Source organism: Phalacrocorax aristotelis, chromosome 4 (genome assembly GCF_949628215.1).
Source record: "Phalacrocorax aristotelis chromosome 4, bGulAri2.1, whole genome shotgun sequence".
NCBI classification, from domain to species: domain Eukaryota; kingdom Metazoa; phylum Chordata; class Aves; order Suliformes; family Phalacrocoracidae; genus Phalacrocorax; species Phalacrocorax aristotelis.
In genome coordinates, this window is record NC_134279.1 from 27222202 (window position 1) to 27250017 (window position 27816).

The 27816-nt window shown below is 40.0% G+C and overlaps 1 protein-coding gene and 1 long non-coding RNA gene across 5 annotated transcripts in view; one reads left to right on the forward strand and one right to left on the reverse strand.

Moving 5' to 3' along the window:
• The window catches only part of NPNT (nephronectin), a 55050-nt gene that overhangs the window by 7996 nt on the left and 19238 nt on the right, over positions 1-27816 (reverse strand). For 2 of the 4 annotated variants that reach the window (XM_075090718.1, XM_075090715.1), the window contains 8 exons: positions 27407-27499; positions 19726-19845; positions 18812-18931; positions 13632-13766; positions 12307-12429; positions 10030-10536; positions 838-933; positions 349-447 (listed from right to left, as the gene is read on the reverse strand). In XM_075090718.1, the coding sequence (XP_074946819.1) occupies positions 349-447; positions 838-933; positions 10030-10536; positions 12307-12429; positions 13632-13766; positions 18812-18931; positions 19726-19845; positions 27407-27499 (1293 nt within the window). The remainder of the gene's footprint in view (positions 1-348; positions 448-837; positions 934-10029; positions 10537-12306; positions 12430-13631; positions 13767-18811; positions 18932-19725; positions 19846-27406; positions 27500-27816) is intronic. The other 2 variants (XM_075090717.1, XM_075090716.1) reach the window with 1 other exon arrangement.
• Positions 257-2345, forward strand: LOC142056241 (uncharacterized). Its single transcript, XR_012660266.1, has 3 exons — positions 257-484; positions 1338-1465; positions 1549-2345. It is a non-coding gene; the product is annotated as an uncharacterized LOC142056241 (long non-coding RNA).

The following is a 27816-nucleotide window of genomic DNA, read 5'->3' on the forward strand; positions in this document are numbered from 1 at the left end:
GTAGGCTTTGTTTCACCATAAATAAAAGTTGTCCTCTACTCCACATTTCTGTTCTTTCTCATTCTTTTAGGATAGATAATCTTTTACTGAATACATTTACTACTCCTTCAGAGACATTCCTATTGTAAAGATACCAGCTATGATGAAAGTGCAAATTCTCAATTGCTCTTTCACGTTGGGAATCCCCCGTTTTCATTTTTATACACAGAAGAGGTATCAGTGTGAAATATATCCCGGAACTAAAGGGAACAGAAGCTGTGTAAATTCATCATAATGCAAGAACTGTCATCAGCCTCAAGTCTGGGTGGTTCTTCAACTACAGGATGCGACCGTACACAGGTGTCTTACCTGACTCATCTCTCACTGGCTCCCAGTGCAAGTCATCGTCTTTGTCCTTGATCCATCCACACAGTCCACTATCAAAATCACAGCTGTGTACCAGCACACCTGGGCAGAACGGAGCAGAAGGTCAGAAAAAGAAAAGGTGATTTGGACTGTTTTGTTTGGGGAACTCCAGCAACTTCCCTTGTGGCTGACACTAGCAAGTAAATATGAAAATTACATGCAGCAGAAGGAGCACTAAGAAAAGAATCTACAAAAATACGAAAACAATAAAAAGGCTGCTAGTGTCACTATTAACAACTCACTTTTTTTTTGCTAAATCTGTTAGGAAATAAAACTATAAAGGTTCATTTAGGTGGTGGGTTTTCTTCTTTTTACAAAACATAGTTTAAACAAGGGGGATAAGATGTATGTCCTGTAAAAATGTATAAAACACCAAGAAATCTCAAAAGAAATCCTAACCCCTAGGCCCTGAACAGGAAAGGTGATCTTTACCTGGGTCATCGTTTGCTTCAAATTCATCAGCGGTAATCCCTCTTTCAATTTCAAGTATTTCAAACAGATTATTGCTCACTCCAGGCTGGCGTGGAACTGTGGAAAAGTAATTTTTTTTCAGAAATGAATGAGATAACAGTAGTTAGTGACCTACTTCCTTATCTTTAATAAAAAACAGCAGAGCAGCCCTGGGCATTGTGCTTTTCTTGGAGAATTCAATATATTTAATTATATTTGACATGAAGATTCATAAACTTTATGCCTATGTGATTTGTGATTTATGTTCTAACATTTATCTGTGTACTGTAAAAGGTGATTCCAAATCTGCTAAAGGCTCTTCAAATGAAAGCTCCTTTTTAACCAGAAAAAAAAGGAGAAAGCTTTAACCTTGAGGCACCCTATTCCCCTCTAAATGCACTTTTAAAGATAGCAGTTTCTCAATAAAAATGAAGCCACATTAAAGCCCTTGCTCAAACTTTCTGATCTATCACCTTCCACAGACGTTTATGGGAGAATCTCAAGAGGAGGCAGTGGTACCTGGAAGAGGCCCCATATGCACCTCACCTTTGCAACACAGCTGAAGATATGTCTATCTGCAAAGGATCCTAGCTCCCTAAACAATTATCAGGTTTGTACTGAGAGTTGAGAAGGAGGAGCTCTAGCGGAAGCTAGAATTCAACTGTAATTATACTTTTTTGCTTTCCAACAAAGTCTGCCCTTCAGCTGCTGTTCTCAGCTACAAGTAGAAGGAACGTTCTCGGTGATTAACGGGCCCAGAGGTTACAAGACATTCAGCAGCCAGGACTACCTGAAATTTAAGAGGTCTTTGTGAGAACAATGGCTGCCAAAGTCAAGTGGCTACAAAGACTACCACTTACTTCCGAAGGTGCTGTGCCAGTCTGTGTCAGTTGCCAGAAATAACACACCAATGTCATACCTGATGGACAGCTGTCAACTAGAGATAAATCGCATTGGATAGAAGTGTCTTGAAAATTCCTCTTTTAGAGGCAGATCTAGCGCATAATAACAGTAGTAATGTGTTTCAGACATGTCTTTAGATATTATAGACACCTACGGTGTATTTGTAAGGGCCTTATCTATTAAAAACTTAAGACATTTTCCATTTGCAGTGGTAAAACAAGTATCTTAATATCTCTGTAGGCTTCTTAGGCAAGTGAGAACAAGGAGAAATGAGATGATTTACAATTTAAAGTGAGATAAAGGACTGTTGTTTTCAGGAAATCAAATCAAAGGTAAGAAGGGGCTTCTTTTGCACTAGGACAACATGTAAATAGAGCTGCTGCAAGAGCTCCTCTAAAGCCAGAAGACAGAGGAAAACAAAAAATAAGAATGAAGTAGCTTCACGCTTTTGGAATTAGGACAAAATAAGCGTCCTGATAAAAGGTTGACCAAATGCTAATGGATTTTAAAAGTAGCATTACAGGCTACAGATCTTGGATGGAAGTTTTGTATAATAAAAATAAATAAATAAAAACCTTGAAGTCCGTAAGAAACTGATGAACTCCTTAATATTATAGTCATTTTTTGAATCATTACATCTCTATTTTTTATCTTTTTAATCCCTTGTAGATTTTGGATTATGTCTGGGATATTAATGCTCAAACAGCCTCAAGGACTTTAGGTTGGCTTGGGTAGCAAAGGCTTGTTAATTTTTAAGGACACATTGTTTGTAATAATATTCTTGCTGCTTTGTTTAATCCAGTTTTTTTTGCTTACGTGATTAGAATTTTGAGATTTACCATGAAAGAAACCTTACAAATGTGCACAGCCCACACCCCCTAGGCCAGTAACAACCCTATGGTATATTTATGCACAAATATATCAAGAAAAAAAAATGCATTTACCTCAGGCAGCGAAAAATCAGAACTGGAATTGTCACCTGTAATCCCTCCCTACAGTATACCGCTGCCTTTCCTAAGAGCTCTATCTAACGCATAGGCGGGACATTGTACAGCTACAGTCACACTCGCACAGAGGTGCTTACAGGGGTGTGAGCTGTTCTGACGCGTAACAGCATCTACACTCTTACGCTGCTCTAACTGCCTTACTGTCATGGACAACCAGCAGCGGTAGCTTATGGAGTAGATAACGTGTGTGAACTGTCTATGTGTGCCTATACCAGCGCTGCTGGGGTACGTGCAGCAGCTATTGGCACCGTTTAAATTCAGCTACAGTGGGTTGGCTCAGGGATGTTAAAAACCAGCAATTCAATTCCTTGAGCTTACTGTGGCCAGTCACCCAGGACAGCAAATTTTACAGGAGTATTTACTTACTGAGCCTGCTAAACAAACCGCATCCTCAGTTAGTTACTGTTATTTCTCCAGCCTGCAAGGAACCTCACAGTGCCACCACCCTTGGGCCCCTGTGCACCCACCAGTGACGGGATGCCCACATCCTCTTCTCATCTAAGTCAACACTGAACTTAACACTCCACACCCCCCTATCTTCCTGTTTTTCCTCTGCACCTAAATTAAGTTTTTCTTAGGGACGAGAGGGTCAGACCACAGACTCACAGACAGGTAGTTATAGGGCTCTGAATGAACACAGTGGCACAGAGCACTGAGGAAACCCACTGCTGTGCTCTAGGGTTTGTAGGATACTCAGAGGTCACAGTCTCAAGGCATGTGCTTGCCCTGTGGATCCCTTTCCCAGTCCCCCAGAGCTCTTGTTCATAGAAGAACTGCAGGAAATACTAGGAATTTATTTTCCAAACTACTTCGGTTTACTTACTGAAATACCATCTCTAATGCACGGTTATTTTATACAAATCTGAGTTACATCTGTGCACACACACAAGCATTCTCCAAATTAAAGTTGCTGTATTTGCCTGTAATTAAAGCTCCACAATAAAATATTTCTTCAAAACTTTTCTCTACAGCCCTCTCTAAATGCTGTTACTATGATCTTCTAGAAGAACGTGTTGCAGAGCTTTAAACCAGTCACTTGAGTGCCCAGACGTAATTAGAGGAATGTGCACTCGATATGAAGAGATGCAGGACTCTAAATACAATCCATGTGTACACTTCTTTTTGCTACGACAAGTAATATGTTGAGTGGTGATCGTGGGAGAAAGTATTTGGCACAATTATTTTCTGCAAGCTTTCCAAGGCTTTTCTGTGTACTTTATATAGCATATCAGTGTGCTTTTCACTGAACTTCAATGGTTTGATAAAGCTTGTTAAATATAAACTTGGCTTCTTTTTCTTGGAGAATTTTATAAGCTCCAAGTGAGCCAATACATCAACAGTACCATAGTCTCAAATCTCATGAGCTAAGCTCTTCATAGATGCATGCATGTGGGGTGTAACATTTAATAACTGCATAAGACTGATTTCTTTTTAGCTTTTTAATCCTTTTGGAAAACAGTAAGACTATTTTTCATTTCCTTGCTAATTGCTGAGTTTGGGAGTATAAGAGATGGTGTGTACATATGTCAGGTTATTTGTAATTACAGAATAATCACTGGTTTGGTGTTACAAAACTAAAACAAAACATGGAGTGCAGCTTCATGTTATTAGTAATTGTTATTACTATTAATAATGCAGTGTTCTGCCTCACAACAAACACTGCATTCTTACAGAATTCCATTCCACACAATAATCATGACCAAGCTTCCCATTTGTTAAAAACAACAACAACAAAGGACAAAGATTTTTTGACTGAATAGTTACAATTGAAAGAGGTTAAATTCCACTTCCAAAAAAAACCCACACCAATCTCACGCAGAACTAATAGAAAATAGCTAAAAGGAAGGGTAGTCCAGAGGTCAGTCAGACTTCATAAACAAGAATACGTCCTGTCTTCCTCCAGGGAAGACTTTGATATGTGCTGGGCTAAAAAGAAAGGGCAACAGAAAGGTACACTTCACCTTTTTATCTGGATACCTGCAGTGTCCAGGATATGTTGCCTAGAACTCCGCAAATTCAAATTCTGCAGTGAGAATTATTTCAGGAAGCGCTTTCATGGACTGTCCCACGCTCTGCAGTACCATTTGCATAAGAGGGGAGAGATGGTGATAGCGTGCAACCACTCTAAAGTCCAATCTTGCATTTCTCAGGCAGTTACAAGGGTCATTAACATTGACCTAAATCAAACCTCTTATTATACATCTTCCCAGAAGATTTTCTGAAAAGCGCCCTGCCTGCTTTTCTCTGAGCAGTAGAATAGATGCAGAGTGACAGGAGGTGCAGAGTGACAACTGATTTTCAAGGAAACACAGTTAAAATAAGTAGTCTACAGAAGCTTGCATATCAGATCTGGGGATAAAACTAGTGGGTAGATTGATGAAGGGTGTGATTTGTAAGACTCCTAGATCTTATGATTTAGCCCCAGTGTAAAAACAGGAACAAATATTAAGTCAAACATATTTTAATAGGTGCCAGAGCAGTGAAGACAAATGAAATGTTATTGTAAAATGATGTTACTCTAATGATATCAAGGAATAACAAAACCGACAATCTTTGCTTTCAGCATTTCCCTTTTTTCAACAGCTTCAAGGATCATGTAACTGCATTTACTGCACTAAGGACTTTCCAGTCATTGAAATGGGGAGCAGAAAGAATCAAGTTTTAATCCAATCTTTAAATTTTTTTCATAGCTGTTATGAGAAGTCTCCTAATTCCAATCTTTTCAGCTCCACTAAGAGCTAAGAAGGAAAATCGCTGAACTATCTTTTAATACAGATAACGGTTTTTGTTCTTGCTCTGCCGGTAACTAGTATTATGCTTTAAGTTTATGCTTTTAATGCTTATCACCCAGATCCCAACAGTAGCAGAAATTCAGTCTTATAGAGAAGTACATTCTATGTGTTAGAGACTATCCGAGTAACCAGAAAAGATTCCTCTGTACTTCACTGTGGTTTGTACCAGTCCTGAAATAGTTAAATATTAAGCCATCACTACATTCCTCCCTCATTGCCATTCCCCCCATATCCATATCAGGAGAAGATTATCCTTGGTGCCGGATTCCACTGTCTGCATCTGACTAAGTAGTTCAAAGGCCAAGTGTAGGAATTCCATTTTAAAAAATACTAATTTTTTTGTTCTCTGAATAAGCAGCTCCCCAAAGTCACTGCAGGCATTTTTAGAAAAGGGGTAAAGCATCTAAAGAAACACAACCACCAAATACCTTTCAAAAATTGCAAAGGTATTTAAATAACATTATCAGCATTATTATAATTTGTGCTCTGTCACCACTGAACAGACCAATATCACCGGTCCTCAGCTGATTTCAAGCTGAGCAGCACATTCAAGAGTGTTCTGAAGTGAAAGCTTAGGACAAGTTTACTCAGCGTGTGGGGTGGCAGGTCAAATAACTTGAAGGGAGAAAACAAGGAGCAACAAGTCACCAAGGGTAAGCTCAGGAAAAGGTTAAATAACGAAAAACTAAAATTTGAGAGATGCTTGCAGAAAACAAGTACACTTGCCCATGCATGTTTCCGCTCCCGATCTGGACCAATCTTAGGCTGCCAGTATGTCTGCATGATTTAGTCTAGTGCACTAGGACCTCTATCAGCGTACAGCGCACCAACACCACCTTTGCCACGGACTGCCTAACAGAAGTACTACCTATTCACGTGGCTAAGCAAAGCAGCATTTACGGTCATGCTGCTTTGTCAAAGTCTGGCTAAAGCTTCAGAGCCTGAGGGGGGAAAAAAGTAAGGAAAAAGTCCATGCATCACAAGATAACCTCATTTAAAAACACAACTTTAAATATTGAGGTCTTCAGCAGATGCTAAGGGCTGGAAGGTCAGAACTGCCAGTGGTGCTGGCTGCAGTGCTCTCTGTGCTGGGTTTTGGCCATCCTTGTGTGATAAAACGCTGATACAAGAGCCTTTGTTGACACACGGGGAAGCAGCCATCTAAGGAGACACTGTAACTCTTCTGAAGACTTACAAAACTGAAGTTAAGTCCTACTTCATGATCTAAGTGGATCCTCCTCTGTTTTCCAAGACAATGTGTGTTATAAGTTGACTGAATTGCTGCCTGCATTCTCCCATGGGAAACAAATAAAGGCAAGAGCGAGGCTTTCTCTCCTCTTTTCAGGCTGGCATATGGGGGAGCACAGTGCAAATTCGTTTTTGAGCTTCTTCGCTGCCTCAACTGGAGAAGCAGATGACATGGGGAAATGAACTTAGAGAGGCTCAGTCTGAGCCAAACGAAATTAGCCCACATCCACAACCCAGGAAGACTGCAAAGATGTCTGATGTAGGTGAGATTAAAACAGCAGCAGTTTTAAAGAAGCTGAAGAAGTTAGCTGAAAAAGCCCCCTCCCTGAGTAAGTACAGAGGCAAATGAAAAATCCACAAATGTTTTTGGAAGTGGGGAAGACTTGGCACATCCACATGGCAGATAAGCAGCACGTCACAGGTTAGCTAAATGTTAATAGTTATTTCATTTTAAAATTCTGGATTGTCTTAACATCGTGGCTGTTAACATGGTGTTTGGCTGTGAGGAATGCTTTTCAAGAGGCCCTGGCTTACACTTGGTGGAAGCACTGCTGTTCTGAGCATGCGGTGCCTCACACGGAGCAGCTGCAGCCTCACAGAGCCAGGCACTGCTTGCCCACAGGCGTGAGCTGGGGCAGGGCTGGCCTGCAGCATGCCAGCAGGAATCTGAAGCTTAACCCACCTGGCAAATGCCATCTGTAAGCTAACATGAAAGGCATTTTAGCTATTGCCCTTTACCTTGCATTTGCCACCAGCCAAGAGCATGCACACAGCCAGTTCTGCAACCCAGATAATGCCCAGGAACTCAGCGCCTGGCAGTAGCGCTCCCATGTTGCTGAACCAAGTGTGATGACATTTGAGGATGATTGAGTATCCCTGTATTATCCTCAGAAGTGCAGGTCTCAGAGCAGGTGAGGATAAGCTGAGTCATGCCCTGTACATCCCATTGTAGTAATGTATGTGGCTATAAATTTTCTACCTGTTTTTCTAGATGTCCCACATGAAAAAATGTTACTTCTTCCCGTCCCCACAAAGTCCTACAGTAACAGGATTCAAAAGGTAAAGTAACACCTTACTCTACAAGCAATGCTTTCCTTGATAAGGCAGCACATTCTTCTGGAACAAAACTATTTTGCATCCAACTGGAGTTTTCAAATCCTAAACAAATGCCTCTGGACAGAGTGAAGATGGGGGGGAACACCAGTGACCACTACCTAGATGCTATTTCAAACTGGTCATGAAAGAAAGGCAGAAAGACAGACAGAAAAGAGATGATACCAGCTTCGTTGTGGATTAGATTACTAGCACCATGCAAATTCCTACCATCTAGAGCACAGGTAGGATGTCTGCCTTCAGTCACACAGTTATGTCACACACATATGTATATCAGTCATATCACACACATATGTATATCAAGTATATCGTTAGCAGGGGATAGAAGAAGAAATAATACAGGATTAAAGACACATATCTATTGACTTGATTTGAGGAGCTACCTGTCGCTGTATTACCTGCTGAAGCCAGTAACAGATGCTGGTGCTTGACCTGTTGGAATCCTGCTGTATAGCACTCTGAAGCCTTTGAAGCTATGTATGTATATCACAAACCTTGAAAGGTGGCAGCTGACCTAAATAGTTGATAAACACTTAGGAGATCACCTTTTCCTGTGTTTGTTTTACATACCACAATGAAAGCTTGCAGTCAGAAAACAAACTTAAACACTTTCACTTTCCTACTTTCCAAACTCCTATATCTGAAGCATACGTATTGAAAACATAACCTTCAAAATCGAGCCTCTGGGGATGATACAGAAAGACTAATTGTAAATAATAAGCTTTATACAGGTGATTGTTATGGCTTCATGACTTCATGAAAATAGCTGAAAACTTTTCCTCTGCTTTAGAATTCCAGAGAACACTTGCAACACGAGACAGTCTGGGAAGCATAGTGCTAGAGTCTAGAATAATTTCCACAGAATTCTGTATTTTTATCTATTGGTTCCCATTATATTAAATTTTGGGAGTCTTTACTACATTTCTTTTTAGAATTTTACATTAAAAGGTTTTCACATTTTAACTGAATATAGATTGTTTAAAAAATAACCTTGAAAAAGCCAAAAGCACACTCCTCTCAGTAGTACCAGGATTCATCTTCCCAAATTCTAAGTCAGCTTTTGTCTCCATTTTAAATTTATCAAACTGTCTACAACTGATAAAATGTCAACAGGGAAAACAAACTGGTTTTTGCAAGGAACAAAATAGTTCACTGAGTAATGACCTAAGAGAACACAGCCCAGAAAGTTACTGCACAGATGCCAAAGCAACCTGAAAAAAACTCCCACGGTGCTCATACACCTGCTCTGAGACAGCAAACTTTTCTCCTACTACGTTGCTTCAGCAGCTGTATTGTACATCAAGCTGAAGGAGAAGGGCTGATCCAGCACACCCTCCCCATCTCTAAAATTAGCAGCAGAACTAAAGATGAAATCGGGTGTTGAGTATTTCTTGGCAGACACGTGTAATTCTGCATGTGCCAGTAATGTCTTCTGTGGTATGCACTAAAGCTGGTGTAGAAACGGTGCTGTAGCTTTAGCGAAGCTCTTAAAATGACATGCTCATGCTGTGAGAATCCTTACTATCTTCAGCTTTTCATGTACCCATTTTCATAGATGCAGTCCATAAAGTTAACCTCTGTTATTTTTATGCAATTTTGCCTTTGCTTAGTCATAAACATCCAAGACTATTTGAATTCATACGATATGATGACATAACAGAGTCTTTAGGTAATCAGACATGGTCCCATTTCTTACCATTCTTAAAACTAGGGCAATATGCTATCTAGGAGTGACTCTAAACTCCCTGAGTTTTAATCCATTAACTATTTATGAGTTATGTTGCATTTCAACATTTTTCAAAACATCTTTTGTTCTCCAAAGCTTCCATCTGAAAGTGTAATTAGGTTAAGCACTTATAGAGGACAATATAATCACAAATAATTTCAAAAACAAAACCTGAAATCTTTTGTTTAATTGATCCAGAACTTACTCCCCACATTTTTGTTAGGTCATAAGATCAATTATTTGTGCAGCTTTACCATATGAACACTTTCAGTTTCATGTCTTCGTTCTCACTGATAAAATGCTCCAAAAAAACCCAAGCAGTACAGCGCCTTTGCCTCACTGCATCTAAAGTCTGATAAATGAAAGGATATGTAAAATCACTTACTGAACACATCTCCTCGGGGTTTCTGAGGATCTATCTGGATCCTGTTGTCATCTGTAATTCCTTGGGAAAGTGTAGTTTCAATGTGAACATGTGAAGGCTCTTCAGTTGTCAGAGGAGTTCTTTGTGGTGGTAGTGTAGGTCTTAATGTTGTAGGCTGAGGTGGTGTTGGAGGTGGAGGCCTTGTCGCTGGCTTCTTTACTGGCCTTGTTGTCACCGGCACATACCTAGTGGTTGGCTTTGGTGTCAGTCGAGTTGTTGTCCTGGGAGTAGGTCGAGCTGTTGGCCTGGGTGTAGGTTGAGCTGTTCGCCCAGGTGTAGGTCGAGCTGTTGGCCTGGTCACCGGCCTTTCTGTAACAATAGCAGGTACATATGGTGGTCTGAGGGGTTGCCTTGTGCCTCCAACATCAGGAATCCTATTGGTTATACCACTGCCTCCCTTAGGGAGTGTGCTGTTGCCCTTGAATGTATGATATGGACCAGGTGGTTCAATCATAACATTAGGAATAACTGCAAAGAGAACCAAAATGGGACCAAAATGGACATTTGAGTCTCTCACTCCAGAAACTTAACAACATATTTCATTATGACACGGAGAATCTTTGCTGAAATCATTTCTCGCCTTCTGAATGTTTCCACTAATTAGAAACATACTTTAGCATCAGCACTGCTGAATTATTGCATCCCTTTAGATAGTAATTCTCATTACAGTGGTTTAGAGATGATTTAGAATGACTGAAGGCCAAGAGGCTTCCATCCCCACCCTCTTTCAGAGGTGGTAAAACTTACACAAAAGCACGGTGAGAAAAAAAGCATGGACAGGAAGGTGTATGTTAAGCAGCTCTCTAAACTGGACAAGTTTGTACTCAGGGGCGGAGGCGAGTTTAGTAAGACTCCAATGTTACAGCCATTTTGGTCATGGCTGAGCAGATACCATTGGCTTAAGAAAGTTATCTTTCAGGCCTCTCTACTTCTAAACTTTTCTCCTTGTCAATAAGCATTAATCATTTTACAGAGATTGAAACTAAGCCAATAGCCTTCATTTAGATCTTTACCTTTGCTAAACACCAGGAAACTAAGTAAATAGCATTTTTTTCAGCCTCCACAAAAAGGAGGTGGTGAACTGAGCTCCGCCTACACCACAGTGACAGTGCCTACAGTACCATCTCCCCCAGTATTTCATAAAGGACAACAAATTTTAACTTGGTTTCACAAGGAGAGTTTCTGCAGACATGAAATGCAAGAATATCTGTTTTGTTATTTATAATTTTCTAGTTGTTAATAAGCCTTTTATCTCTCGCTGGAGATCTTCAAAGCCCCAGGAAGAACTTTAGTCACGTATTTTGTGTACAAGTGTTTCAAGTATAACACACAGTTAAAATGAAGAACTACTGTTTGTTAAACAATTCATTGTTTGATGATAGCAGGTAAAAAGGTTTTCTCTCTGGCTGTCTATTTATTACTATTCTTTTGAATACCCTGTGTTTTTTACATCACGGTATATTGAAATATAAAATGCACCTAAGGACTATGTCCCAGTAATACATGTGAAGTGTCTCCATATATAATTGCAAGCACTTAGGTTGTGAAAGACCATCTTAGCCAGATCACATTGCCGTGACAGCTACAGCCAAAGGAACTAAGTCCGCAATGGTACTGCTTTTTAAAGAGATCAGTGAGTCACCAAAGACCAGAACCCACGTATGAACACAGGGTCCTCAAAAAGATTCCGCAGATGTCACAGAGCTGCACAGTCCTGAGGGATGGCAAATGTGGGGGAGCTCCAATGGCCTACTCTGTACCAAGGGGGATGGCTGCTTCCCCTTAGAGAGAGGTGAGGAAATTAATTCCAACTTCAACAGGGAATTCTTCCAGAGAAATCCTCCCTCTCATCTCTGCTCACATCTGGGGAGCAGTGGGGAGTGGATGGGGTGAGCTGCTGAAAGAGGCCAGTGTCAGAGTGTCCATAATAACAGGGTATGAGTAATATGTACTGTTTGACGAGACCTCCCCGCTTACTCAGTTGTTCTCGTCCTGGAGCAATCTCTAGAATTAAGCTGTGAACAGGGAGAGGTGAATTTCTTTCTAATTATGAAAATGTCTCAGGGAAAGGTATTTTTACCAAGGCACGCTAAGACTCAGAAAACTCTGACTACATTCCCTGGCCTCTTATTAAGTATTAAAAATAGTTAAGAGAAACTGATAGTGCTGTATCTCAAACATCACAACATGAGACACATTTACTTTCAGAATTCCTTTTTTAAAAGGAGCATTACATACGTATGCAGTTTGTTCCGTTGTCTCTGTACCCTTCCTTACACTTGCATTTGTAGGATCCTGGTGTATTGTAACATCGTGAAAAACTACCACACCGATGGTGGCCAAGGGAACATTCATCTATATCTGCAACAGAAAGTTACATTTAAAAAGTTATTTACATCAAAGAAACTTGGCTTTCCACTTATCCCTGCAAAAACACAAACAGTAGTATAGTCATTAAAAAATATTATTAATTTTGAAAAATTTAATAAAAATGAATTGCCAGTGGGAAAAGGAAGATAGGCAGCCACAAATCAGTGTGGTGATACAAATGTCAGGGTAAAAGGGACTATTGTGCAACTCTGGTATTGCTGAGCTTATACCTTAGCATCAGCTTCCATGATGTTCTGTGGGTAGATTGCAGATGAGATCATGAAGATCACAATTTTAATAACCACTTCTTAAAGGTGACATGATAAGAAAAGAAAAATCTGAGTGTAGGAATATGCATGTCCTTAATCACACCGGTATTAAACTGTTTTTTCATAAAATGCTTCCTCTATTACACATCTGTATAGATGCTTTTACATCAAGTAGAAACTGCTTCAAACATCTTATATGGCATTTCCATGTTTGTTGTTAGTGATGCAAGCAAAAATCTCCAAATTCTAGTGCTCTGCATAGAGATTTCTCTCTAAAAAACATACTTAAACAGAAAGCAATGCCTCATTATCTCCACATGATCCTTTCTTCAGTGAAAGGTTCATAACCTGCTGAGGCCCTGGGAAACTAAGACAGTAGGACCTGGGAACATCTTTGTTGAAGGGCATACACCAGCTGCATTCCAGTCTCATGTCCAGACAAAGACAGGTTATTTCCCAACCCCTGCCCTTTCCCCATCTGTCTTCAGGGGAAGGAAAGTTGAGCAGCCTGGGTCTGAAGAAGCTGGGGTATGCTCTAGCCACATTTTCTTATCGTGGATTTTGGGGCATGCTACGGAGCACACCTGCATTACAGCTCATACATAGCCTAAGCTTATATGCTGCTCCAAATCTAGCAGTGAAACCTGTGGGGACAAACGCTTTGGAAAGGAATTGCTGGGGTCATCAGCTCTGCTCTCCCACTAGCTTCCACAGGAGAAGCAGTCACAAAAATGGGGGCCAAATATATGCTTTCTTTTTCACAATCTACTTCCATAATCCGCTCTTTCCTACAATACAGATGCAGTGCAACCTAAAACCTGCTTCAACTTTTCAGCCACAATAAGCAAACATTTGTCTTTAAACCATTAATTTCAGTTTAGAATATGCAGCTCTATTACACGCACGTAAGAAATAAGTTATTACCATGACATTGGTATTTGCCTCCGATGTAAATTAGATCAAAGCCCTTATGACACCTGCAAATGTAGCTTCCAAAAGTATTGATGCAGTGCCTAAATCGTGGACAGATAACTCTCCCAGTAGCACATTCATCAATATCTGTGGAGACAAAGGAACTGTATTATTCTTAATAGCACTTAAAATACAATCTGTACTATCTAAATCAAACTGGTTTCACATAATGAAAAACTAAAGAAGAATAGCCGAAGTGGTTTTGGTAAGGTCCTTTTGGCTACAAGCTGCTCAGCCAGCAGTAACACCTGAGTATTTCTTCTGGCTGTGCCATCCCAGTTCAGCGCTTGGTCAGATGCCCAAGTTTTTATGCCTCCTGTGCCAGAAGCCTTTAGAAATCCTGTGAGAGTGACAAGAGATGCAATGGCATAACGAGCATTGCTACTGAATTTGGAATGCTTGCTCTATGCTCTTGCCATTAGACATTCTCCAATTCCCCACAAAATGTGTGACAGCTTCTTCAAGACCTCAAAACACACATCCTTAAAACTGTAATGGTATTTGTCTGGAAAAAAGCGATTTTGTGTTATTTGTATAATTTTCTTTTGTCCCACTAAGACCCGCCTGGTTATAAAGACAGCACCTGGATTTATAGACAAGGAGTAATAATAAAAACTACCCCAGTAATTATTTTTCTGAAACATGCCTGAAGTATTTCTCCTGCAGCAGGTGTCACACGTGTATATTCAAACTACATCACCCTACAGTAAGAAGTGGTTTGTTTTTTTAAAATCTCAGGTGTCCCTAATCTATGACCTGCCCATTGAGCCTATCAGGAAGTCTTCATCTGTTCAGGACTTCCTGTAAACAAAGACAGTTCAATATAATGCCAGGGATGCAGTATTTCTGGGTCTCCTTCCACTTAGTTACCACAGGCCAAGTGTTTTTTTGAGTACCTGCTCTTTGCAATCTCTTACCCTGCAGTGCCTGTGGTGTAGCTGACTCCACTTTCACAGAGAGTTTGGTTACCTGTGACTTTAAAATATCTCTGAGGTTCTGTGATATGTGGCTCCCCCTTGCCCTGCCAGGGGCTCCCAGCAAGACCTGAAGCAGTGCTTCAGCAAGTGACATCCAGGCAAGGACAGAGGAGTGGGAAGACACAGGTAATGCTCAGCAAATATCCAGTGCCCTTCATCTCCCAGAAGGTGCTGTTCTTCGTGCTGACTAACAAGCCAGGCAGAGGCCCAGGGAGCAGCCGATGCTTACCCAGCGCTGCTTTTCACTGTCTGGGAAACTCTGAGATAAGGTCAGGCTGATACACAAAAGCTGCTTGCACTGCCACTCACTCTGCTGCCCTTGGAATCACTGCTGAAGGCTGCTGAGTGCTTGAACCCTAATTCTTCACTGAGATAGAAGCCTGCCGTGCACAGCTGCCTCTGATGCACACCGCTCCTGACATTTTTTTCGTTATCTACAGAGCACAGTTCAAGCCTCTGCTCTACAGCTCTATCAGGAAAGCAAGGTTTTGCTCTCCACACAATTCTTTTCGCAAAAGGAGCACTTCAGCTGCAGGTGTCAAAATTGCAAAACAAAGCTGAGTGATTGGTGCCCTGCTGCTTGTAAAAGAGGCCTGAAAAAGGCAGGGAGAAGCCTAAGTCTCTTGCACAGCACAGGAAAAATGGTACCACAGAACTGCTGGTTAGTTAGGGCAGCTACCTGAGATGGGAGATTTAGCCTCAAATTCTCCAAGCTGTGTTTCCCACAGCCAGGCCATGAATTACTGGCTAGATGGGCTGCCCCAGAGGTTCTGCTGGCACCGTCCCACTCTGCATGAAGAATTACCGAGAACAGCAATGATTCAACCCCTGAGCTCCTGCACTCCTGGCCCATCAGACTGCTCTGACATAGCAGCTCTCCTTTACTCTCAGTCAGGAGCAGTTCTGCAATGCCACGGTAAAGGCCTAAATGAGAAAGAAAACAAGGCCAATACTGGGCACCTCTCCACTTGCCTGAATCTCCCTATAAATCTGCCTCTTGGTTTGAATCTATTATTAAATTTTTAGGTTTTGAGTACATTATTAATAGTTTTATAAATTTACAAGTCACAATTTTCTGCCCTTTTTAAAAATATTATTTCAAGGCTGAAAATTTCAGACTCTTGATTACTATGAGTTAGTTGGGGTTCTCTGGTAGTGTTTTTATCTTTAAATCACAACTTCAAAAAGCAGTTCAGTAAGAAAAAGATTACCTACTGAATATGCCTCATCATGGCACGGATTATGTTCTTTAAAACCTAATGTAGCTTGCCCTGCCTTTCCTTCTGTGTGTATTCACGTTTTTGCAAATTCCCATAAGGTGAGAAGTATGTTAGATGATAAGAGCACTCTAGTGGTATTGTTTAATTTTCTAGGCAGTTATACATCCTAAAGATACAGGACTGAACTGCTAATCAATACACTGTTGAAAACTGACACAAAAATAATGGGGAAAAGTAACAGTCTACTGCTTGCACTTAGTATTAGAGGTGGGTGGATGCTCGTTACTGGTGGGAAAAACACTTTCTGAATATTAGCTAGAAGCTGGTATGCAAGTGCTTAAAATTAGTTTCCTGCAGTTCTCAAATAGTACAGTGACTGTGGCTTCTTTCAAGTCCATGCACCCATGCCAGTTCACACCTGGGCCCAAATGGTGTAAAACTGTTTTCCTTTGCCTGCTGCAACACGCTGTGCCTCATACCTGCTTCCTATGAAAACCAGGGCATGAAGGGGTGATTTGTATTCTGATCTCAGCCTGGTCTGCCATGGAGGCACATGCCCAGACTTAGCGCCAGGGAGCTGCTCCAAAGGCACATAATACAGACAGCACCTAATGCGTGTCATGGTCCGTGTTCAACAGAGAAGCAGAATTACAGTCTTGCTTTTCTCCTGCTGTGAATACAACCATATTGCCAACTCAAGCACTAAACAACTAGGAGATTGATTTAAAAACAGTATGATTTTTAAGTTTACAAGGTCATATTTTCAAGTTTCTATACACAACCAAAAATGCTAGAAAGCATTTATTTTAGGGTGAAAATTTTCCGTCCTCAAATAATTTCAGACCACCTGAAGATGAAATGTGTATACTGCTAATTTCATTAAATGAAAATCCCAATCCAAAAAACTGGCAACACCAATTGATTTATTGATTCAAGAGTCGTTAATTAATTAATTAGTCCATATTTTCACTGAATACATCACTGAACGCTCTTTTTCAATTCATTGTTATTTAGCTTATATGATTTACCTTCATAGCCAAATTGTTTGATGGCTCTATACTGATTATCTGGAAGGAACATTTTAAGAAGAGAATGACCAGCATGGGTTAAACTAAGAACAGAATAATGCCTAGAGGAATTTCCACCTGTGCTAAAAATAAGTATTACATTCCCAGCTGTATTTCAAACTCTCCTCAAACAGGGATTTCATGAGCTGCAGCCAAAGCACACTTCAATGTTTTTTTTTTAACCATCTTCTACAATTCTATTTGTACTGCTGCAATACCCAGATCCTCGCTGGAGCTGACCATCCCTCCAACAGTGATGGGCTTGTACGCATGTGAGGAAGAGGCACAGGCCTAGTCCTAAAGAGCTTCCATTCTTGGAGGTATTTACTGGTTTTAGCACAACTCAAACTCGATAAAGAAATAACACAAAAAGGGTGCATGTCACCATCTCTTCTTACAAAAAAGGGGAGTAGATCATGTTATGACCCATGAAGGGCAGACATCTCTTGCTGTGACTCCTTTCTCTGTATTGTACGTGGCTGCTCTGAAATTTTTGTTGAAAATCTTAAAAATAGGTTATGAGATCAATCTGAATGATGCACACCCAGCTGAAAGTTCTTTACCTTTCTGGGAAAAAAAGTAGTTCTTTTGGAAACTACACTGAAGAACTGAAAGTGCCAGCCTTCAGGATTAAAAGTGCAATTTGTTTATTTCAAAGTATGAAGTTTGCCTGAATATAAAAATGTATACTAGGAGAATCTTGCAAGTATTTTTCTAGCAATTTTCTGTACTTGGAATAACTTCCTTGAATTTGTATTTAAAATTAATCAGCTTGCTGTGGCATGGCACAAGTCCCTTCCAAAGATCTCTGTCTGCCATAATGTCCAGAGCATGATTAATCACAGTTCAATCCCTTCAGTGTGTGACAATGGTGGTTTTTTTTATTCCTGTTCTATCCATTCTTTTACATACACAGACATGCCAATCATGCCCTTCAGAAAGCCTCCAACCTAGAGCTGAGCCTGCTCCTCACATCAGAAGATCTAGAATCTGCCCCTTGCTCTGCCAACAAATTCTTGGTCAGCACAGGTCACCCCCTTGGAAAATCACCTCCCCTATGGACAGCCATGATACTCAAATGGATAATTAGGGCATCCACACTCTCTTACATTCTTTCAAGTGCTGTTACTGGTTATAGAACTGTAGCACTGCTTAGGCTATAAATAATAAAATCATTGGAGCATCATAGCCACTCAGGATGTATAGTTAATGACTAATGAAATCACATGTCACACTGTTCCTCAGACCATAGTATTGTGTGGCACAATATAGTCTGATTAACCATAAGCGCCTTTTCTATGTTCATGAATATGGGAACAAAATATTTCACTTTTATACCATCTCAATTCCTGAGTTTATTTTAACCTGGAGTTTTCACAGTATTGAAGAAATCCAGTAGCTTCAATCCCATTAATATTGGGAGCATGCACAGACCTTCACCTTGTCCCAGATTTGCACAAATTATCCCTTTACTCCCTGAGCCTAGGCACCATCTTGTTGGGTATGAGGGAGAGCTGACCTCCCCATAGCTTTCTTTATGCAGGCAGGTATTTTGGAGTCTCTGTTAGCAACAGTTTAAAATGACCCAGTAATAGCAGCATAAGAGCTGAGGGCTTGGGGGCCAAGCAGCCTGTGCAAGTTCTAAGCAGTCAATGAAACTTGCAGGACTGGAGGAAAACACTGGCAATCTCTGACACATACCACTTGAGAGCACCTGAACAACACGCCTATCCCAATTCTCAGCAGTAACATCTTTAAACTGCATGTATGATTCATTCTAAACACATCTGAGACTCTCTTGAACTGCATTCAGTGTAAGGATAAAAACATTCTGAAGAAAAAAAATAAATCTACATTTTATCACCAACCTATGCAAGTCCTGCCGTCAGGCCCTAGCTGCAGCCCTGGAGAAGGACAGCGGCAGCGTACTTCCCCTTTCAGTACATCACAGCCATACTGACAGTTTGCCATCAAGCAAGAAAGGGCATCTAGGAAAAGATAATTGAACATATTTAGATATGGACTCTGACCAGTACCAGAAAATTACTAAAAAATTTGGATAATTAAGACGTCATATAATGATGACAGAAGTGGAAAAATGCTTGTATCCATTCAGGCTTTAAAGAACAAATGCATACGCAGTAAATTTTTTCTTACCATAAATTGCACCTTTAAGAAAAAAATAAAAGAAAAACACCACAGTTGTAGCAAGTTGTGTCATGGAACACAGCCCCCATGAGGAACATAAAGCCAAGTGTGTACTATAAACCCTCCTGGACAGTACTGCCACTTTAAAATAGGAGCATCTTTAATTAAAGGTAATTTCTCTCCCCTTCTCTCTGTTCAGACACTCAGAATATCTACTTTTATGGGAGCAAGTAGGAACCTGATCCCCAGAGAGATGACAGTACAATTTTATACCAGTCAAACAACCAACAGCTTTAGTGATTTTACATACATAAGGACATAATACAGCAGAACTGCAAGTGTCTTGCTGCAATGAAAACTGCAAGCACTTGTCCTTGAAGGCAATTAACAGTGATTTGCAGCACTGAAGAATGCTTCTGGGGAAACTTGTAATAAAACTAATAAAATCAAAATATTTGCTCGTATTTTGTTCAGCCTAATTTCATTAGAAAAAAAGAACCTCATCTTGTGCAACTGCCTAATTTCCAGCAAGGTTAATCTTTTACTTTACATCTTCATTTCATACAAGTTTCCCAGAGAAACTCAAGCAGGGATCTTAGCTTGGAAAAAAAGCAAGCAACAAGCCTTGCCGTACTCGAACACGTTCCATCTGGCATAAGCATGTAGCCATTCAAACAGTAGCACTTGTAGCTGCCGTAGGTATTCATACACCGGTGTTTGCACGGCCGCGGCTTCAGTCCACACTCATTTAGATCTGAAATGAAGGGTACAAGGGAAGGGGGTGGGAAAAGAATACATACAAAGTATGTGTGAAAAAACTACTAGTTCGAGTTCCTGCAGAAAGAAGGAAAAATATGGCAATTAGCTTTTTATATGCAGTCCAGCTGGTAGCAAGTGTCCAGAACACTCTGCATGAAGCACTGTTCACCCCCTCCTGCCAAGTGGCGTATTTTCTTCTGTTTCACAGATATCCTTTCAGAAATGACAGTATTAGCATTAGATTAAGTGCCAACAGAAGTTTCATTAGGGAACGCACAAGCTCAGGCTGCCCACATCTTGCCACTATTCATGTTGATGCCACATCCAGGACCAGCCAGAAGTCTGGAGGAGGAGGAGGGAGGAAGCAAATGTCACTGCTGCAATCACTATCAGTAATTCTGATAGCGATTCAGTGATTCACTATCATGCTTCAACATTAGTCGCAGATGAAGGCAGCAAAGCTGATACTAACCTACTTTAAACAATCTCACAGAGAAAATTTATTCCTTACCATCTAGAAAATGCTGAAAAAAAGTATCTGATATCAGCAATATTTGTCAAGGAGTATCCATGAAGACTGCTATGTCAGATTTACAATTTAATCCAGAATTCATTACTTACACTGACAATATTCAGCCTACAATTTTCCTATTAGTAGACAAGGCTTCTAACAAGAAGTAAAGATTGAATGAGCACTTCATTCAGAATTCACTTCCAAAAATGTGTGTTGGTTTTATCTCCGTAAACCAGAATAATTTGTTACTTACTTATTTGTGTACTGGTGAGTAAAGGTGACAATAAAGGTGAAAATAATAAATCTGTTCACAAATCCAGCCAGCAAGTACTTAAACAACTGAGTTACTGACCCTCATCTCTAATATTGCACTATGTTGTCTGGATGTCTGTTACTGTTAGTTCCAGAAACTTTTCAAAGAGCCATCTCCACTATTAAGCACATTCTCATCAAAAGTCAGTCCCTAATTCACATAGCGGAAAAGTAAGCCTTGGGGGTCCTACCTATGAACACAGTGGTCACTTTATAAAATGCCCGCTGAGAAGGAGATGTGTGCTTTCTATGGACTCGATGTGAAGGCTTAGAGTTAAGACGTTAAAACAGAAAGATAAATATACCTCTGGTTAGAATGAAGTAATTCTTAACAGTGTTTATCTGTATCATTAAATCTGTTGTCGTCTGACCTACTGTTTTCATCTTCATGGGGTCAAGGAAAAGTAAAGCATTGTGCAGACAGGTATTTGCCCCTCCCCACAGGCCTTCCCCTAACTGATGGATATCACCTTTTTTTCCTTCATTTCCCAAGGCCTCAGGAAGGGCAGCAGGTTTAGGGATAAGAATACTTCCTGCTCCCGTCTGCTGCAAGAGGGTAGCAGTAAGGGACGTGATTTTCCCTTTCTTCCTGTAGAAGGCTGAACAAGATGTTTCTAGGAAGCCTGAAGGGAAATGTTTCCTCCTAGAGTGGCGAGGAAGAGCAGGTGAGTGTAGGCAGGACTTCAGCGAGGAAAAGTTGCCAAAGGGCTGGACCTGTGCCTGACAAATGAGGAGCCATAACCACCTCTGCAGTCTTTCTGCAGGTTGCAGAAAGAGCATCCGTTTTCAACTCTCACTCTTTGGGAGTTTGAAAATATTTCTGGAGTTGCCAGGAAAACATACTTCTCCCTGCAGGCACCAATGCCACAATCGCAGGAGCGTACCTGCTGGGTTTGAGAGAGAGAGCTGTAGAAGACACGTACATTTTCTACTGTGAAAGAGGGATCTTCAGCTAAGACTTACGACTATTGATAGAGTATGTGCATAGGTCAAATGGAAAAGCAGTAGATGATTATGCTACGGGGGAAGGACAAGTTTTCATTGTGAAAATCTTTGTGTAAAAACTTTACATAAAAATCCTCCGTAATGAACAGGTGAAAGCTAACATTTTGGGAGGCAAATTTCATTGGGCAGCGAAAACCTGCTTTTTTCTTTCTTCTGTTAAACTTAATACAATTGGGCAGCTCCTGACAGACATAGCTGCTTTAATACATTTATTACACATGCAACACGTCTGGTAAAAAAGTCACTGTTAAATTCAAAAACTCTTAGAGTTTGACTTCAATTCATAAAAGTATCCCCACAGAGCCCACACTATTGACTGTTCTGAGATTCATGGATAACAAATATTTTGAAATAAGAGAAAGAAAAGTTCTAGAAGTCTAAAATACCCGTATATCTTCCTCTCGCACAAAAAGCATCACTTTACAAAATACAAGCATAACAGAGCTATGTATAAAATATTTAACTAGAATTAGGGACAGAATGAGGAAAGGTAATGCTGAAATTCAGCTGCCAGGGCAGGATTTTAGCAGTGACTGTGTGAACTTCTAGTGCTTACATCTCACTGCGCTTTGGCACCTAAGTTCAGATACTCCTGAAGACTTTACCCTTAAGAAATGTCTCACATTTATCTCCAGAGCTACAACTACAGATCCAAAGTTGAAAACTATAAGAATTTATGACTGTTCTCAGTTTACCATCTTCCTTAAAGTATAGATTAGATCATGAGCCTTAAATAATTGGATCTTTCTAGAGGACTCTGTTTACTACACCACCATTTGGTACAAAATATTCTTAGTATGGAAATGAAAGTTCTGGTATTGACAAATATTAGCTATCAGTAACATGGCTCTGAGAATAAGCTGTTCTTAAAAAGTAGGTGCAATCAACTGTATTAGGATACCACATCATGCTCCTTTCATTTGTGGAATTTTGACTAAATTATTTCCATTGTCTTCGCTTCATTCCTTCTCTGCCTGTGAACAAATCCTGTCAACATCAGTTTTTGATTCACAGCCTAAAAAACATGCTGACAGTAAAATGCCTGTGCCTTGAAAAAGCTCAAATTTTTTAACCTTGGCTGACGTAACAGAAACTAAGGTCACAAGGCAACAGAAACAGGCTGTTAGCACAACTCTACGGAAACCTAAACCTCATGTGTCACGGGTTTTCACTTTTGCCTTTGAAATTATCTACTGAAAGAAATATGTTTTTAACCTTATGGAGACAGAAGGAATGCTTCGATTTAGGAAAACAAGCGCTGGCAGTGCTGTGGCTGCTTAAGAGAAAAGCCAGCCTGAGAACAGGTTAGGTGTATTAGAGCATACTGCTCAGCCCATCTTATTTTCCCCAAAATGCAACTTTTCTTCTTTTCTCCAGCACAGATGGGCACATACTCAGAAACTGCACAACACGCACTACTCAGTTTCATAGGAGGCACATTGTACGATTACTGACAGGTCCTACTGGCTCTACATAAAGGCCTGTACAAATATGCTGACAGCTCTCTCAATCCACTTCTGTGCACCCATAATCTGTAACAGCATGCTTCCCTGAGAAGAGTCCGGATGTACTGCACATGGACTGGGGGAGCACTGAAACATTCCTGCCATTTATATATCTATTTGTGTGATTCTGGTTCCTTAAGTAAGGTCTATTTTTTCAAGAACAGGTTCAGGCTAATGTTAGCAGTCAAAAAGTCAGCCGTAGCAACATACCTCTTGAACAAATGCTGGTTCCTTATCAGCTGTGTATTTCAAGCAACATCTATAAAGATATCTCAGTATGTCTATGCATCAAAAGAGGAAATAAGTAAACAGCAGAAGTTTCCTCTAAAAAAAAAATTGAAAGCTAAAATGTATAAACTCAAAGGGAAATAAAAATAACACTTTTACATAATTTTTCTTTTTAATAAAATATCATCATTTCTTTTAGTCACTTACAATCTCACACTAGAATTTAAAATATAAAGCCAAACACTATTAGAGTTTAACAAAACCCTTTAATTTCCTTGTAGAAATGCGCACTCACTGTCCTGCACTTGAGTTTCATTGTTCAGCCACTTAAATTCCCATGTTGCCTACAACTGTACAGTCAACACAAAATCAGCATTCTTAATTTCAAAACGACATAAGACAATACTGTACACAAAAGGAGACTGACAGTTCTGGGCACTATGGAAAGCATGTCTATAACATACATGCAGGCTGCTGAGCACAAGTATTTTATTTTTAAAGAAATTAAATTAAAATGCGAATGCAAGGAAAGGACAAGAGTGCTACGCTGGCAAATCCGGATGTGAGTTCTTTAACTACTGTGCGGCACCACGTATGATCTTGGATAATGACCAACTTCAGTGCACTCTTAACAATGGGGCACTTATGAAGATGGAATATATTGTTTTCTTTAATTAGGTTCTGCAGAAGACTCCAGCACTTAGACCTTTTCTGCCTTTTTCTGCCTATTAGCCAACTTGGACCAGGCAACAGAGAAGTCAAATATTCAATACCAAATTTACTCAGACTTTGAAAATAGAACACCAGGGACCAGAAACCAAGTACAAAATGAAACTGTTATCACCATACTATAAACAGTAGATCAGCTTTCATTTCCAGCAACTACCATCACACTACCATGTCAAACTTACGAGAGGAGATTTGTATCGCCCTAAGACAGTTTTGTTCACATCACTTAATTATCAGCTGCCAAATGCAGAAGTTAACCACGCTCATTTTCTTCAACTTCCAGCTTTATGTAAATCACAGTTTTGTCTTTATCTAACCTGACAAACAATTTCATCACTCTCACTTTACAAAGGAACTCAGAAACAAATAGAAAGTGCAGGCCCTGAAAGAAAAGCAGAGGAAAGAAACGAAAGCAAATTATAACCACGGGTATGGTGGAGAGTCAAGCCTTTTCAGAATACAGGCACAGAGCATCAATACTATACAATCAGTTATTTGCTCCGCATGCTAATGACACCGCAGGTTTCAGCTTTTGCATCACAGCCATCGGTCCAACCTCTTTGCAAGAAATTGTATTACTGTTTCAAGTCGTGCAGGTGGAAGGAGCACGCCACCTGAAATACAGGACCAGCTCACCCATTGGTGCTAGAGTTCTTGCATGATGGTCCAGGGGGCGGAAGAGAAGTGCTTCACTGCTCTGACCAGGTAGACTTGTATATAGCTGCTTATCTTTGCAGGATGGGAAGAGGGCATAATAAAAATGAAATTACCAGATCTTTGTAATATGCACTACTTCATCATTTAATTTTTTTTTAATTAAAAAATATATACACATATATCAAGCGCTGACAAGAATTGCATTACAAAAAGAGAAAGTAGCAAACTTTGCATCACGTTCCTGGAACAAACAGGGCGAGAGGACAGTAAGATACAGAAAAGCCGCCTTACATTCTTTGCATAAAGACAACCTTTCCGAGGCACACAAAGTTAACCCGAATGTGCTTTAGATTGCTAGCAAAAATCACAAGTTTTCAACTATTTGTATTTGTCTGTGAACATAGATCTTATTGAAGAGCAGGTATCAATTTTCTGATTAACTTCTTTTGAAAGAAGTATTAGTCCTGTTATTATCGCTATAAATTAGAGAGACAGCACAGGGTATTTTCTTTCAAGTTGCTTAGCTTTTTTCTTAACTGGTTACAGCTGTAAACCTCGATCAAAAAGCTAGAAGGGAAGCACTAAAGCGCTCAGAAGATTTGAATGCTGTGGGGAGTGCACATGGTTGGCCTTTGTGCAAAGTCACTGCAATTTAATTGCTGATGATAGCAACATAATAAAAGAAGTATCAGCTAATCCTAACTTCTGAGTGACCTAAAGTGAGGTCTAGATTGCCACAGCAGCTGCAGTGCCACCAGAAAAAGACAAGCCTCCAGGCATCATCACACAGTCAGGGTTCACCAGTTCTGCTGTGAGGCTGGGTTCTGCTCTTGGATTGGTCCCTGGGCTTGATCCACGAGGCCCATGAACAGATGGGATGTAAAGCCTGCTTACCAGTGCTTGTACTCAAAGAACACCCTTCACCAAGAACCTGAGCATACTTTACAGCGCAGCACCATTCACACATCCTAGAAGGACATCGACCTCTGCAGAGGAACTCCACCATTTCTGCAAACACTGTTAATTTCTGTTATTACTAATTATTACTCTAGAATAGAAGTGAGAAAGATGGTCCACAGGCTGAGCAGGATAGGTGCTATATTAAGGTATAACAACATAGGTCACACTTATCCTGTGCAATTTGAATTTCCTCCCAGCAAAAGCAGACTCTGCACTATGCACTTTCAGGTCTCATCCTAACATGGAATCAGCACGTGGCAAGAACACTTACCCTGATGCCAGGAACAGCTCACCACAGAATAGAAGAGATCTAGGCTGTAGCCACCTGAACTGGTATACTTTTGGGACACCACAGTCAGCAGGAATCTCAGAAACCTCATGCACATCTGCCATGGCAACATTGCCACTAATTCTATGCAAGAATATTTGATCGATACTGCCTAAAAGGCTTCCTTTAATCATCTATCACCACATTTTTTCCCTTCCTTATCATTTAGTGGAAAGTGAATAGTTTAGTTCAAGACTGCAGCCTCCAGCAATCTGCACAGCATTCTTCTGATATTGTTAAAGTAATTAGTGTATATGAAAACTGTTACATATAAGAACTGTTAGTTCACTGCACTGTTTCCTAAAAAAGTTCCAGACTGACCAAAATAGGTATAGAATAATAAAATCATAACAAGCCATCCTTTAAAATGCTAGCCCAGAGCAAAGGGAAAAGAAGATGGGATAATCTGAGAGAAGGCAGAACAAATGAAACTTAAAACAAAACTGAAAATAACAATATTCATTTTCACATCAATTCAGGAAGATTAGTAAATCTGAAAACAAATATATACCTATTTTTAAAGAAAATAATTCCTTCTAAAATCCACACGTCAAAAGAAAGTTAGCAAACATCAGGGTACATTTTTGAGCAACAGCATAGTTCTAAATGTCACACTTTCTACCATACTTCCTCAGCACTCTCAGAAAATGTATGAACTTCTGCAGGCTGAGATAACTGGAAATGAGAAGAGTCTCACTGAGATACCTTTGTATGTGAACATGTCTTAGGCATCAAAATCTAATAAATTATATATTACAATTCTGTTTTATACTCTATGATCTTTATACCATTACATGTTTTGGAGATCATTTTTGGGAAGAAAACCATAATGAAACTACATTGATAATTCCGTCATGTTTCCAACTCTTAAGTACGCACTACAGCTTATTGCTACCTAGCTAGTTCAGGATTAGAAACACAAAAACGAGAATGCATGAACAATTTTTTTTTAATTAAACAAATATTATTTCACTATCCAAACCTGAAAATTGTGACTTTATGAAATAACAATCCTGGCCACAAGATTTAATTAATTTGATTCAGATTCATGAGAGCACATAAATACATAATTTACATTAATCTCATTGATTTCATCTGAATGAAAGCATTTTTTCCCCTGTGTTATCCCACTGCAGATGTCATTCTCTCTACAAATGTCAGTCCTAATACCTGAACAGCTACAGCAGTAACAGACCTGGTATATGAGTTCATTACCCTATAAACACAGGAGACACACACAGTATTTTTGGGGAGAGGGATCAACAATACTTCTGTGATTTCAAGAAGGAATTCTCTTTCTTGGACTTCACTTTCTTACCTTGGTTGCAGGTTTTTCCAGTGTATCCCGGGTGGCACTTACACTTGTTCGGCCCAACGCATTCGCCATGTTTGCATCCCGGCTGGCATACAGCTGCAAATAGAGGAATACTTGTTATTCTTCCACTCCAGTCATGGCTGACAGCACTTCACTTTGAAACAAATGACAACAACCTAACAAATAGTACCATTTATGTTCCTCCCTTCAGCATCATTACATGCTTCAAATACTGATGTTCAAACATCAGGTGCACTTTCAAGAATAGCAACTACCCCAATACACATGGGAAGAGTGAGATACTTCTAAGCAGTCTATTTTTGAACAACACAACATTGTGCTGTTTGGATATGAAACCCTTTTAATACCTAAATAACAAGCAGGCACTGTGCCTTCATTTGCTCTCTATGTAT